We start from the raw sequence: 13,772 nt of genomic DNA on the forward strand, positions 1-13,772 counted from the left end.
CAAACGAACTTTGTTCCTAATTTGATTCTAAACAACTTTTATTTAAACATTTTTGCGATACAATCATTAATTATGAAGATAACCTCAAAAAATATCATTTTTATAGCATTGTATAGCGCAATCTGGAGGAAATTTCGAAAATTTGAATTGAAAAATTGATTTTAAATGCCTTTTTAAGCAAATATTATTCGAAACACTTTTCGTGTTTTAACCATAATTTCTATGTAGTACTGTTCACAAGGAAATTAAAATAATTTATTATTAATATTCAAGCAAAAATTTTAAAAAATGTTTCAAACGAACTTTGTTCCTAATTTGATTCTAAACAACTTTTATTTAAACATTTTTGCGATATAATCATTAATTATGAAGATAACCCCAAAAAATAACATTTTTATAGCATTGTATAGCGCAATCTGGAGGAAATTTCGAAAATTTGAATTGAAAAATTGATTTTAAATGCCTTTTTAAGCAAATATTATTCGAAACACTTTTCGTGTTTTAACCATAATGTCTATGTAGTACTGTTCACAGGGAAATTAAAATAATTTGTTATTAATAATCAAGCAAAAATTTTAAAAAATGTTTGGAACGAACTTTGTTCCTAATTTGATTCTAAACAACTTTTATTTAAACATTTTTGCGATATAATCATTAATTATGAAGATAACCTCAAAAAATAACATTTTTATAGCATTGTATAGCGCAATCTGGAGGAAATTTCGAAAATTTGAATTGAAAAATTGATTTTAAATGCCTTTTTAAGCAAATATTATTCGAAACACTTTTCGTGTTTTAACCATAATTTCTATGTAGTACTGTTCACAGGGAAATTAAAATAATTTGTTATTAATAATCAAGCAAAAATTTTAAAAAATGTTTCAAACGAACTTTGTTCCTAATTTGATTCCAAACAACTTTTATTTAAACATTTTTGCGATATAATCATTAATTATGAAGATAACCTCAAAAAATAACATTTTTATAGCATTGTATAGCGCAATCTGGAGGAAATTTCGAAAATTTGAATTGAAAAATTGATTTTAAATGCCTTTTTAAGCAAATATTATTCGAAACACTTTTCGTGTTTTAACCATAATGTCTATGTAGTACTGTTCACAGGGAAATTAAAATAATTTGTTATTAATAATCAAGCAAAAATTTTAAAAAATGTTTGGAACGAACTTTGTTCCTAATTTGATTCTAAACAACTTTTATTTAAACATTTTTGCGATATAATCATTAATTATGAAGATAACCTCAAAAAATAACATTTTTATAGCATTGTATAGCGCAATCTGGAGGAAATTTCGAAAATTTGAATTGAAAAATTGATTTTAAATGCCTTTTTAAGCAAATATTATTCGAAACACTTTTCGTGTTTTAACCATAATTTCTATGTAGTACTGTTCACAGGGAAATTAAAATAATTTGTTATTAATAATCAAGCAAAAATTTTAAAAAATGTTTCAAACGAACTTTGTTCCTAATTTGATTCCAAACAACTTTTATTTAAACATTTTTGCGATATAATCATTAATTATGAAGATAACCTCAAAAAATAACATTTTTATAGCAGTGTATAGCGCAATCTGGAGGAAATTTCGAAAATTTGAATTGAAAAATTGATTTTAAATGCCTTTTTAAGCAAATATTATTCGAAACACTTTTCGTGTTTTAACCATAATTCTATGTAGTACTGTTCACAGGAAAATTAAAATAATTTGTTATTAATAATAAAGCAAAAATTTTAAAAAATGTTTCAGACGAACTCTGTTCCTAATTTGATTCTAAACAACTTTTATTTAAACATTTTTGCGATATAATCATTAATTATGAAGATAACCTCAAAAAATAACATTTTTATAGCAGTGTAGAGCGCAATTTGGAGGAAATTTCGAAAATTTGAATTGAAAATTTGATTTTAAATTACTTTTTAAGCAAATATTATTCGAAACACTTTTCGTGTTTTAACCATAATTTCTATGTAGTACTGTTCACAGGGAAATTAAAATAATTTGTTATTAATAATGAAGCAAAAATTATAAAAAATGTTTCAAACGAACTTTGTTCCTAATTTGATTCTAAACAACTTTTATTTAAACATTTTTGCGATATAATCATTAATTATGAAGATAACCTCAAAAAATATCATTTTTATAGCATTGTATAGCGCAATCTGGAGGAAATTTCGAAAATTTGAATTGAAAAATTGGTTTTAAATGCCTTTTTAAGTAAATATTATTCGAAACACTTTTCGTGTTTCAACCATAATTTCTATGTAGTACTGTTCACAGGGAAATTAAAATAATTTGTTATTAATAATCAAGCAAAAATTATAAAAAATGTTTCAAACGAACTTTGTTCCTAATTTGATTCTAAACAACTTTTATTTAAATATTTTTGCGATACAATCATTAATTATGAAGATAACCTCAAAAAATATCATTTTTATAGCATTGTATAGCGCAATCTGGAGGAAATTTCGAAAATTTGAATTGTAAAATTGATTTTAAATGCCTTTTTAAGCAAATATTATTCGAAACACTTTTCGTGTTTTAACCATAATTCTATGTAGTACTGTTCACAGGAAAATTAAAATAATTTGTTATTAATAATAAAGCAAAAATTTTAAAAAATGTTTCAGACGAACTCTGTTCCTAATTTGATTCTAAACAACTTTTATTTAAACATTTTTGCGATATAATCATTAATTATGAAGATAACCTCAAAAAATAACATTTTTATAGCAGTGTAGAGCGCAATTTGGAGGAAATTTCGAAAATTTGAATTGAAAATTTGATTTTAAATTACTTTTTAAGCAAATATTATTCGAAACACTTTTCGTGTTTTAACCATAATTTCTATGTAGTACTGTTCACAGGGAAATTAAAATAATTTGTTATTAATAATGAAGCAAAAATTATAAAAAATGTTTCAAACGAACTTTGTTCCTAATTTGATTCTAAACAACTTTTATTTAAACATTTTTGCGATACAATCATTAATTATGAAGATAACCTCAAAAAATATCATTTTTATAGCATTGTATAGCGCAATCTGGAAGAAATTTCGAAAATTTGAATTGAAAAATTGATTTTAAATGCCTTTTTAAGCAAATATTATTCGAAACACTTTTCGTGTTTTAACCATAATTTCTATGTAGTACTGTTCACAGGGAAATTAAAATAATTTGTTATTAATAATCAAGCAAAAATTTTAAAAAATGTTTCAAACGAACTTTGTTCCTAATTTGATTCTAAACAACTTTTATTTAAACATTTTTGCGATATAATCATTAATTATAAAGATAACCTCAAAAAATAACATTTTTATAGCAGTGTAGAGCGCCACCTGGAGGAAATTTCGAAAATTTAAATTGCAAAATTGATTTTAAATTACTTCTTAAGCAAATATTATTCGAAACATTTTGCTAAATAATAAAAATTAATAACAAAGAACGTATTTTGTGGCCTCGAATAATGAAAAGTGATGAATTGGCACTAAATGATTTTGTGCTGAATCGATTTATTTATGTGATATTCATGTGATTATACCAATATATAAAAGAAATAATCATTTTTGTGCGTTTTATATATATATTAAATTGATTAATGATTAATAATCAATTAATATATATAAATATTAATATATATATTAATTTGTTGATTAATTACCAACAAATTTTTAACAAAAATCAATTTGGCTCGTTAGATGGCGCTAGTAGCCGTATATAAATATATGTCTGTAAAGTGTTTGATGTTCTTGACTGAGCCTACGTTAGCGAATCGCTTCCCACCATTTTTTTAGTGAATTAAAGGTAGATTGAGGATAAATCTAATAAGAATTGTATGATAATGGGTTATGTTTTTAGATATTTTATGATCACCGGCTTGAGGAGCAAGTTGAAACAATTTATCAAAATGGTACCAAAGGTTGTATTTGTCCTCGGTGGCCCCGGTGCTGGCAAGGGAACCCAATGCCAAAACATTGTGCGCGATTTTGGCTTTGTACATCTCTCGGCGGGAGATTTACTCCGCGAGGAAAGAGCTAACCCCAATTCGCAATATGGTGAACTTATTGAAAATTATATACGTGAAGGGAAAATTGTTCCCGTTGATATTACTTGCAGTTTGTTGGAACGAGCAATGGAAGAATCTGGGAAAGAACGGTTCTTAATTGATGGCTTTCCTAGAAATCAAGATAATTTAGAGGGGTGGAACAGAAGGGTTGCAAGTAAAGTGCAGTTATTAATGGTTTTATTTTTCGATTGCCCAATAGAGGTGAGTTATTTCAATTATTTTTATACAATCATCCTTGAAATAATTGCTATTGAGTTATTAAATAATTTTGTAATGAGCACTTGACCTTGTTTTGTTTTCCAATGATAAATTTTTTTTTAGATTTGTACGGAAAGGTGCTTAAATAGAGGAGCAGCTGGAAGTGGACGATCGGATGACAACTTAGAAAGTTTAAAGAAACGATTTAACACTTATCAAGTGGAAACTAAACCCATCATAGATTATTACCAAAAAATGAACTTGGTGCGTCGCTTGGATGCCTCTTTATCGCCCGATGAAGTTTTTAATCAAGTCAAAAATGTACTTAACGAATCAAACCTTCAATAATTTACAGCAAAAAGTAGTTTGTTCTTAGAGACTACAATTACATCACTTAGGCACTAACATTCCTACTTTAATTTATTGTTGTAATAATTTTTATATGTTGTAATTATTGTGAATTTATTGTAAATACCTAATTTTTTTTGCAAAATTTCGCTTGGAATACTTCTGTATATTTATGAAGCTTTTTGTGAAATAAATAACGTTGGTAGGAATTAAATAAAAGGAAATATTGACTCGACACGTTTTTATTTGCTTATAGAGATATTGATTTAAACCTAACCTCAAATTTTCGAGAGCCTACAAACAACTTAACCTAAAAAAAAATTAATTAAAAAAAATTTTTTAGGTTGTTTTGGATCACACCGAGTTTCTTATTTCTTATATCATGGACAATACTCAGAAATCGGAGCATATTATAAAAAAACTTTTAGAATAAAAGTTGTAGCAAATTTTATTCTTGACAATATTGCTCTCTTTAATTTTTGCTCTCAGATGCATAAATATCGAGCAAAATACAAAAATATGCTGAATTCGTAGTTATACGTTGTTAATGGTATCACTCCGGATTCTGAGCATGAAACCAAGCCTACCCTGCTCATAATTTATGGAAGAAATATCTCGGCCGACTTCGAAGACGTCGGCCGCCCATAAATATCTTCATGATGCTCGGGGCGGCCGACGTCTTCGAAGTCGGCCGAGATTATTTCTTATATCATAAACAATACTCAGGAATCAGAGCATATTATAAAAAAACTTTTAGAACGAAAGTTGTAGCAAATTTTATTCTCAACAATATTGCTCTCTTTCATTTTTTCTTTCAGATGCATAAATATCGAGCAAAATACAAAAATATGCTGAATTCGTAGTTTTACGTTGTTAATGATATCACTCCGGATTCTAAGCATGATACCAAGCCTACCCTGCTTATAATTTATGGAAGAAATATCTCGGCCGACTTCGAAGACGTCGGCCGCCCATAAATATCTTCATGATGCTCGGGGCGGCCGACATCTTCGAAGTCGGCCGAGATTATTTCTTATATCATGAACAATACTCAGGAATCGGAGCATATTATAAAAAAACTTTTAGAACAAAAGTTGTAGCAAATTTTATTCTCAACAATATTGCTCTCTTTTATTTTTGCTCGCAGATAGATAAATATCGAGAAAAATACAAAAATATGCTGAATTCGTAGTTTTACGTTATTAATGGTATCACTCCGGATTTTGAGTATGAAACCAAGCCTACCCTGCTCATAATTTATGGAAGAAATATCTCGGCCGACGTCTTCGAAGTCGGCCGCCCATAAATATCTTCATGATGCTCGGGGCGGCCGCCGTCTTCGAAGTCGGCCGAGATTATTATAAGATTATATTATAAGAAATAATCTCGGCCGACTTCGAAGATGTCGGCCGCCCCGAGCATCATGAAGATATTTATGGGCGGCCGACGTCTTCGAAGTCGGCCGAGATTATTTCTTATATCATGAACAATACTTAGGAATCGGAGCATGTTATAAAAAAACTTTTGGAACAAAAGTTGTAGCAAATTTTATTCTCAACAATATTGCTCTCTTTCATTTTTGCTCTCAGATGCATAAATATCGAGAAAAATACAAAAATATGCTGAATTCGTAGTTTTGCGTTGTTAATGGTATCACTCCGGATTCTGAACATGAAACCAAGCCTACCCTGCTCATAATTTATGGAAGAAATATCTCGGCCGACTTCGAAGACGTCGGCCGCCCACAAATATTGTTCATGATGCTCGGGGCGGCCGACGTCTTCGAAGTCGGCCGAGATTATTATAAGATTATATTATAAGAAATAATCTCGGCCGACTTCGAAGATGTCGGCCGCCCCGAGCATCATGAAGATATTTATGGGCGGCCGACGTCTTCGAAGTCGGCCGAGATTATTTCTTATATCATGAACAATACTTAGGAATCGGAGCATGTTATAAAAAAACTTTTGGAACAAAAGTTGTGGCAAATTTTATTCTCAACAATATTGCTCTCTTTCATTTTTGCTCTCAGATGCATAAATATCGAGAAAAATACAAAAATATGCTGAATTCGTAGTTTTACGTTATTAATGGTATCACCCCGGATTCTGAGCATGAAGCCAAGCCTACCCTGCTCATAATTTATGGAAGAAATATCTCGGCCGACTTCGAAGACGTCGGCCGCCCATAAATAATGTTCATGATGCTCGGGGCGGCCGACGTCTTCGAAGTCGGCCGAGATTATTTCTTATATCATGAACAATACTTAGGAATCGGAGCATGTTATAAAAAAACTTTTAGAACAAAAATTGTAGCAAATTTTATTCTCAATAATATTGCTCTCTTTCATTTTTGCTCTCAAATGCATAAATATTAATTTGTTAAATTTTATTAATTTTTGATTATTATCAAAAAATGAACTTCATGCGTCTCTTGGATACCTCTTTATCTTCAATAATTTACAACAAAAAGTAGTTTGTTCTTAGAGACTACAATTACATCACTTAGGTACTAACATTTTTACTTTAATTTATTGTTGTAATAATTTTTATATGTTGTAATTATTGTGAATTTATTGTAAATACCTAATTTTTTTTGCAAAATTTCGCTTGGACTTAGAATACTTCTGTATATTTATGAAGCTTTTTGTGAAATAAATAACGTTGGTAGGAATTAAATAAAAGGAAATATTGACTCGAAGGTTTTTATTTATTTATTTATCAAGGAACATTAAAATAATTCAACCTAAGCAGAGATATTGATTTATCCTAACCTCAAATTTTCGAGAGCCAACAAACAACTTAACCTAAAAAAAAATAAATTAATCTTAAAAAATGTCTTCAAACGATCGTAAGTACCCCTTAAATGAATAAACTTTCGATAAACTCCCATTAAATCTTCAGAAAAACACAAATTCAACATGAAAGATTCCAATGCCGAAGCGAAAAAAAAGTCATTAAAACTTTTAAAAGACGTCTTTCAAAGTCCTGGCCAATTAGACAAAATTGAACACCACAAAAGAACAGTAATAAGAAACAAACCATCAGTGGAAGGTTTTTTTAGGTTAAGTTTTGGTTCAGAACCCTGCATACAAAGCGAAAAGACCCTCGAAAGATGTTTAAAAGAAGCCCAAGAAATTGGGCAAAGCTTAAAACACGCAATAAACACCTTTCCTAAAGTTGAAGTCCTTTATGGCGGTTTAAACGAGCTTCGAGAAGAAAATATGCGCCACTCTCAATACGTAACAGCCCGAGAAAACTTAAAACACATATTTACCGTACCCGAAAGCGTTGAGAGAACTGAAAAATGGATAAACGAAGGGAAATTATTGCATACTCACCAGTGTTTGAGGGATTTAGAAAACTCCCGTGATGCTTTACTTTATGAGTTACACCGTTTACCCAATCAATCGACGTTCGATAAAAACATGCTTAGCGCGTGTTTTAAAGACGTCGAAGTACTTTCTGTTAAATTAGAAAAACAGTTAAAATTAATTTTAAGTCGTACTTTAAATACAGTGAGAAAAGAACCCACCGTCATTGTAACAGCTTTAAGAATCGTTGAACGGGAGGAGAAATTAGACGAGGAGGCGCAACTCCATAAAGAAAAAACCTCCTTCTCAAGACCCGGGAGGCCTAAGGAATGGAGAAAAATGGCTTTTGAAGTATTCGAAAAAGCCGTCGCTACACGGATTGAGGGTACTCAAGTCGATGAGAGAGAAAATAATAAAATGTGGCTTGTTACTTACTTAGAATTAACGAGGCAATTGATTTTGGAAGATTTAAGAGTTGTTAAAACACTTTGTGTCCCTTGTTTCCCCGAAAAATATAACATTGTTGATGCTTATGTTAGAATGTACCATAATTGTTTACGAAGACATGTAAAAAAACTAAATATTTTCGTTATTTACTTTTTAAAATACCTCATTTTAGTTGCAAGAAATTATTCAAAACGGTTTGGAAGGAAATGAGTATGTTTCAATCTTAAGTTGGACTCTAAATACTTACAAATCTGAAGAATTGATGGGTCACCCTGATTTAGCAAGATCCACACAAAATTTAGAACCACTCTTACCCGACGGCGTGTTAGAAACGTTACAACAAAAATACCTCAAAGTAAAGAACTAATTAATTTAGGTTTTCATTTCATTTATCGCCTTTTATGACTCAGTACTGCAAGAACTTTTTTATCAAGCATTTTTTCATTATCAAGTAATTTATACATTAGTAAACCATTCCAATTCATTTAGTTTCTAATTCATACTATACATGTAAAGGTTATTAATTTTTTATTATTTTTAGAACATTGAAAAAGATTATACAGAGTGGTTAGGAAATGCTATATCACAAGAAAAACTTGAATGGATGTCAACCAACGATCCTGCAATTGAAACAACAAGGGCCACAGTTCCGGTTGTTATTTATCAAATGATTCATCAAGTTTTATCTGTAACTCAAACAATAAGGTACTAACAAATTAGTATTTTGATTATAAAAAGAGACACAAAAAAAATTTTAGAACGAAAGTTGTAGCAAATTTTATTCTTAACAATATTGCTCTCTTTCACTTTTGCTCTCAAATGCATAAATATTGAGAAAAGTGCGAAAATTTGCTAAATTCGTGGTTCTACAATTTATTAATGGTAACACTCGGGAATCGGAGCATATTACAAAAAAACTTTTAGAACCAAAGTTGTAGCAAACTTTATTCTCAACAACATTGCTCTCTTTCATTTTTGCTCTCAGATGCATAAATAGCGAGTAAAATACAAAAATATGCTGAAATCGTAGTTTTACGTTGTTAATAGTATCACTCCGGATTCTGAGCATGAAACCAAGCCTACCCTGCTCATAGTTTATGGAAGAAATATCTCGGCCGACTTCGAAGACGTCGGCCGCCCATAAATATTCTTCGTGATGCTCGGGGCGGCCGACGTCTTCGAAGTCGGCCGAGATTATTTCTTATATCATGAACAAAACTCAGGAATCGGAGCATGTTATAAAAAAACTTTTAGATCGAAAATTGTAGCAAATTTTATTCTCAACAACATTGCTCTCTTTCATTTTTGCTCTCAAATGCATAAATATCAAGAAAAGTACGAAAATATCAAAATTTGCTAAATTCGTGGTTCTACAAGTTCTTAATGGTAGCACTTTGGAATCAGAGCATATAACAAAAAAACTTTTAGAACCAAAGTTGTAGCAAACTTTATTCTCAACAACATTGCTCTCTTTCATTTTTGCTCTCAGATGCATAAATATCGAGTAAAATACAAAAATATGCTGAAATCGTAGTTTTACGTTGTTAATAGTATCACTCCGGATTCTGAGCATGAAACCAAGCCTACCCTGCTCATAGTTTATGGAAGAAATATCTCGGCCGACTTCGAAGACGTCGGCCGCCCATAAATATCTTCGTGATGCTCGGGGCGGCCGACATCTTCGAAGTCGGCCGAGATTATTTCTTATATCATGAACAATACTCAAGAATCGGAGCACGTTATAAAAAAACTTTTAGAACGAAAATTGTAGCAAATTTTATTCTCAACAACATTGCTCTCTTTCATTTTTGCTCTCAAATGCATAAATATCAAGAAAAGTACGAAAATATCAAAATTTGCAAAATTCGTGGTTCTACAAGTTCTTAATGGTAGCACTTTGGAATCAGAGCATATAACAAAAAAGAATTTAGAACAAAAGTTGTAGCAAATTTTGTTCTCAACAATATTGCTCTCTTTCATTTTTGCTCTCAAATGCATAAATATCAAGAAAAGTACGAAAATATCAAAATTTGCTAAATTCGTGGTTCCACAAGTTCTTAATGGTAGCACTTTGGAATCAGAGTATATAACAAAAAAAAATTTAGAACAAAAGTTGTAGCAAATTTTGTTCTCAACAATATTGCTCTCTTTCATTTTTGCTCTCAGATGCATAAATATTGAGAAAAGTACGAAAATATCAAAATTTGCAAAATTCGTAGTTCTACAAGTTCTTAATGGTAGCACTTTGGAATCAGAGCATATAACAAAAAAGAATTTAGAACAAAAGTTGTAGCAAATTTTGTTCTCAACAATATTGCTCTCTTTCATTTTTGCTCTCAGATGCATAAATATTGAGAAAAGTACGAAAATATCAAAATTTGCAAAATTCGTGGTTCTACAAGTTCTTAATGGTAGCACTTTGGAATCAGAGCATATAACAAAAAAACTTTTAGAACAAAAGTTGTTGCAAATTTTATTCTCAACAACATTGCTCTCTTTCATTTTTGCTCTCAAATGCATAAATATCAAGAAAAGTACGAAAATATCAAAATTTGCTAAATTCGTGGTTCCACAAGTTCTTAATGGTAGCACTTTGGAATCAGAGTATATAACAAAAAAAAATTTAGAACAAAAGTTGTAGCAAATTTTGTTCTCAACAATATTGCTCTCTTTCATTTTTGCTCTCAGATGCATAAATATTGAGAAAAGTACGAAAATATCAAAATTTGCAAAATTCGTAGTTCTACAAGTTCTTAATGGTAGCACTTTGGAATCAGAGCATATAACAAAAAAGAATTTAGAACAAAAGTTGTAGCAAATTTTGTTCTCAACAATATTGCTCTCTTTCATTTTTGCTCTCAGATGCATAAATATTGAGAAAAGTACGAAAATATCAAAATTTGCAAAATTCGTGGTTCTACAAGTTCTTAATGGTAGCACTTTGGAATCAGAGCATATAACAAAAAAACTTTTAGAACAAAAGTTGTTGCAAATTTTATTCTCAACAACATTGCTCTCTTTCATTTTTGCTCTGAAATGCATGAATATCAAGAAAAGTACAAAAATACGAAAATTTGCTAAATTTCTAATTTTTCAAATTTATTTAATTTAATTTTTCAGTCAAGATATAACAAACAAAGCTTTCATTGTGAGCATAGAACAAGTTTTAAAATACGGCGAACAATACAAAGAGGCCATCATCGAATACAGAAATAAACTCCTTGAAGATAGAAACCAAGTAATGCATTTCACGTATCACATGATAACCATCGTAAATAATTGCAAAGAAATCATCGATATTGGGGAACAATTAAAAAAATTTTATTGGAAACCAAATCACAACCAACAAATAAGTGCAATCAAAACATTCCCAGTTTATTTTGACGTAAGTATTAATTAACAAAAAATAATTTTTCATAACACATCTTTTAATAAAAGGAATTACGCAAAGAATCATCAAAATATCTCTTAGACGAAGTATTTATGGACGTTTCAAAACATTTCGATGACCTATTCACGCCGAGATGGATCGGAAACAACATCCCAGTAGACACAATTTGCGCCACATTCGACGATTACTTCCAAGATTATAATCGCCTCTTAGAAACAAACTTAGAAGAAGTCATATCCGAGGCAAAAATGTCAGTTGCAAAACGTTACATAACGGCTATGTTATCGAAAAAGATGGCGTTCAAAACATTTGATGAATGCCAAAAAGCCGCCGCACAAATTGTAAAAGAACTCGATCAATTTAAACGCGTTTTCGACGCTATCGCGCATCAGATCCGCGATGAAGATGAGAACTTGGAAACGATTACCACGTTAACGGAAGTGTTAAAAGCGCAGGACGATATGATTTCGTTCGATTTGCACAACATTGTTGAGAAATATCCCAACATAACCGAAGATCATTTATTGAGGTTATTGTTTTTACGCGGTGATTTACCAAAATCTGATTTAAAGGAGAAAGTTGTTTTTGCAATGAAATCAGCAAAACCGAAAATTGGCGATGGAAAAAACGTTTTTGATGACTTGAAATTTACCACATTGTTGGGCAAATTGAATTTATAACACATAGCTAATCATCAAAATAAGTCAACTAAAAGGAAATAATTTAATATTAATTATATTATAAAATAATACTTGGGTGTAATGTGTTTTAAAGCTTTATTGTATCTAAATTACGTGTAATATATAGTAACGCATACATAACTATGTTTAATCTTTGTAAAAATATTTATTATTGTTTTCATATGTAATCAAATAAAATTTAGGAATATATAATTAGTTATAATAACATTATATTTTCTCCCAAATCTGCCTTCCTTATGTTTTAGGTTTCAAGTTTATGGAAGAAATAATCTCGGCCGACTTCGAAGATGTCGGCCGCCTTAAATATTGTTCGTGATACTTGGGACGGTCGATATACTGATTTGACTTCATTGAATTTTTTCTTTTGGGGTCATATGAAGAGTTTGTTGTTAATGGTATCACTCCGGACTCTGAGCATGAAACCAAGCCTACCCTGCTCATAGTTTATGGAAGAAATATCTCAGCTGACTTCGAAGACGTCGTCCGCCCAATAATATTCTTCGTTTTGCTCGGGGCGGCCGACGTCTTCGAAGTCGGCCGAGATTATTTCTTATATTATGAACAATACTCAAGAATCGCAACATGTTATAAAAAAAATTTTAGAACAAAAGTTGTGGCAAATTTTATTCTCTACAATATTGGTCTCTTTCACTTTTGCTCTCAGGTGCATAAATATCGAGTAAAATACAAAAATATGCTGAAATCGTAGTTTTACGTTGTTAATAGTATCACTCCTGATTCTGAGCGTGAAATCAAGCCTACCCTGCTCATAGTTTATGGAAGAAATATCTCGGCCGACTTCGAAGACGTCGGCCGCCCATAAATATTCTTCGTGATGCTCGGGGCGGCCGACGTCTTCGAAGTCGGCCGAGATTATTTCTTATATCATGAACAAAACTCAGGAATCGGAGCATGTTATGAAAAAACTATATATCTGCGGATTCCGCGGATGAAACCAAACCTACCCTGTTTATAGTTTATACAAGAAATATCTCGGCCGACTTCGAAGACGTCGGCCGCCCATAAGTATTGTGTATGATACTTGGGGCGGGAGATTATTTCTTATATCATGAACAATACTCAGGAATCGGAGTTATGGAAAAATGGAAAAATCACATGACTATACAGACTTTGAAGACGTCGGCCCAAGTGTCATGAACAATACTTAATGCGGCCGACGTCTTCGAACTCGGTCGAGATTATTTCTTCCATAAAGTTATTAATGGTATCACTCGGGATTCGAAGCGTCTACCCTGCTTGAAATTTATGGAAGAAATAATCTCGGCCGACTT

At 31.0% G+C, this 13,772-nt stretch overlaps 2 protein-coding genes and 1 long non-coding RNA gene across 3 annotated transcripts; 2 read left to right on the forward strand and 1 right to left on the reverse strand.

Annotated features, from left to right (window-relative positions):
• Positions 1 to 3,729: 3,729 nt before the first annotated feature.
• LOC111425322 (cytidine/uridine monophosphate kinase Dak1) lies at positions 3,730 to 4,863 on the forward strand. Its single transcript, XM_023059280.1, has 3 exons — positions 3,730 to 3,820; positions 3,875 to 4,283; positions 4,404 to 4,863. The coding sequence occupies exons 2-3, from the start codon at positions 3,882 to 3,884 to the stop codon at positions 4,626 to 4,628; spliced, it is 627 nt and encodes a 208-aa protein (XP_022915048.1). The 5' UTR covers positions 3,730 to 3,820; positions 3,875 to 3,881; the 3' UTR covers positions 4,629 to 4,863.
• A 2,455-nt stretch (positions 4,864 to 7,318) lies between these two features.
• On the reverse strand, positions 7,319 to 7,627 carry LOC139430982 (uncharacterized). The gene is made up of 2 exons (XR_011641330.1): positions 7,487 to 7,627; positions 7,319 to 7,434 (listed from the first exon to the last, which is right to left on the reverse strand). It is a non-coding gene; the product is annotated as an uncharacterized lncRNA (long non-coding RNA).
• Positions 7,368 to 12,675, forward strand: LOC111425321 (Exocyst complex component Sec6). The gene is made up of 6 exons (XM_023059279.2): positions 7,368 to 7,478; positions 7,532 to 8,508; positions 8,561 to 8,743; positions 8,930 to 9,093; positions 11,509 to 11,773; positions 11,827 to 12,675. Exons 1-6 carry the CDS (start codon positions 7,463 to 7,465, stop codon positions 12,457 to 12,459), a joined length of 2,238 nt encoding a protein of 745 aa, XP_022915047.1. The 5' UTR covers positions 7,368 to 7,462; the 3' UTR covers positions 12,460 to 12,675.
• The last annotated feature ends 1,097 nt before the right edge of the window (positions 12,676 to 13,772 follow it).

The sequence above is a fragment of the Onthophagus taurus genome, chromosome 8 (assembly GCF_036711975.1).
Source record: "Onthophagus taurus isolate NC chromosome 8, IU_Otau_3.0, whole genome shotgun sequence".
Lineage (NCBI taxonomy): Eukaryota > Metazoa > Arthropoda > Insecta > Coleoptera > Scarabaeidae > Onthophagus > Onthophagus taurus.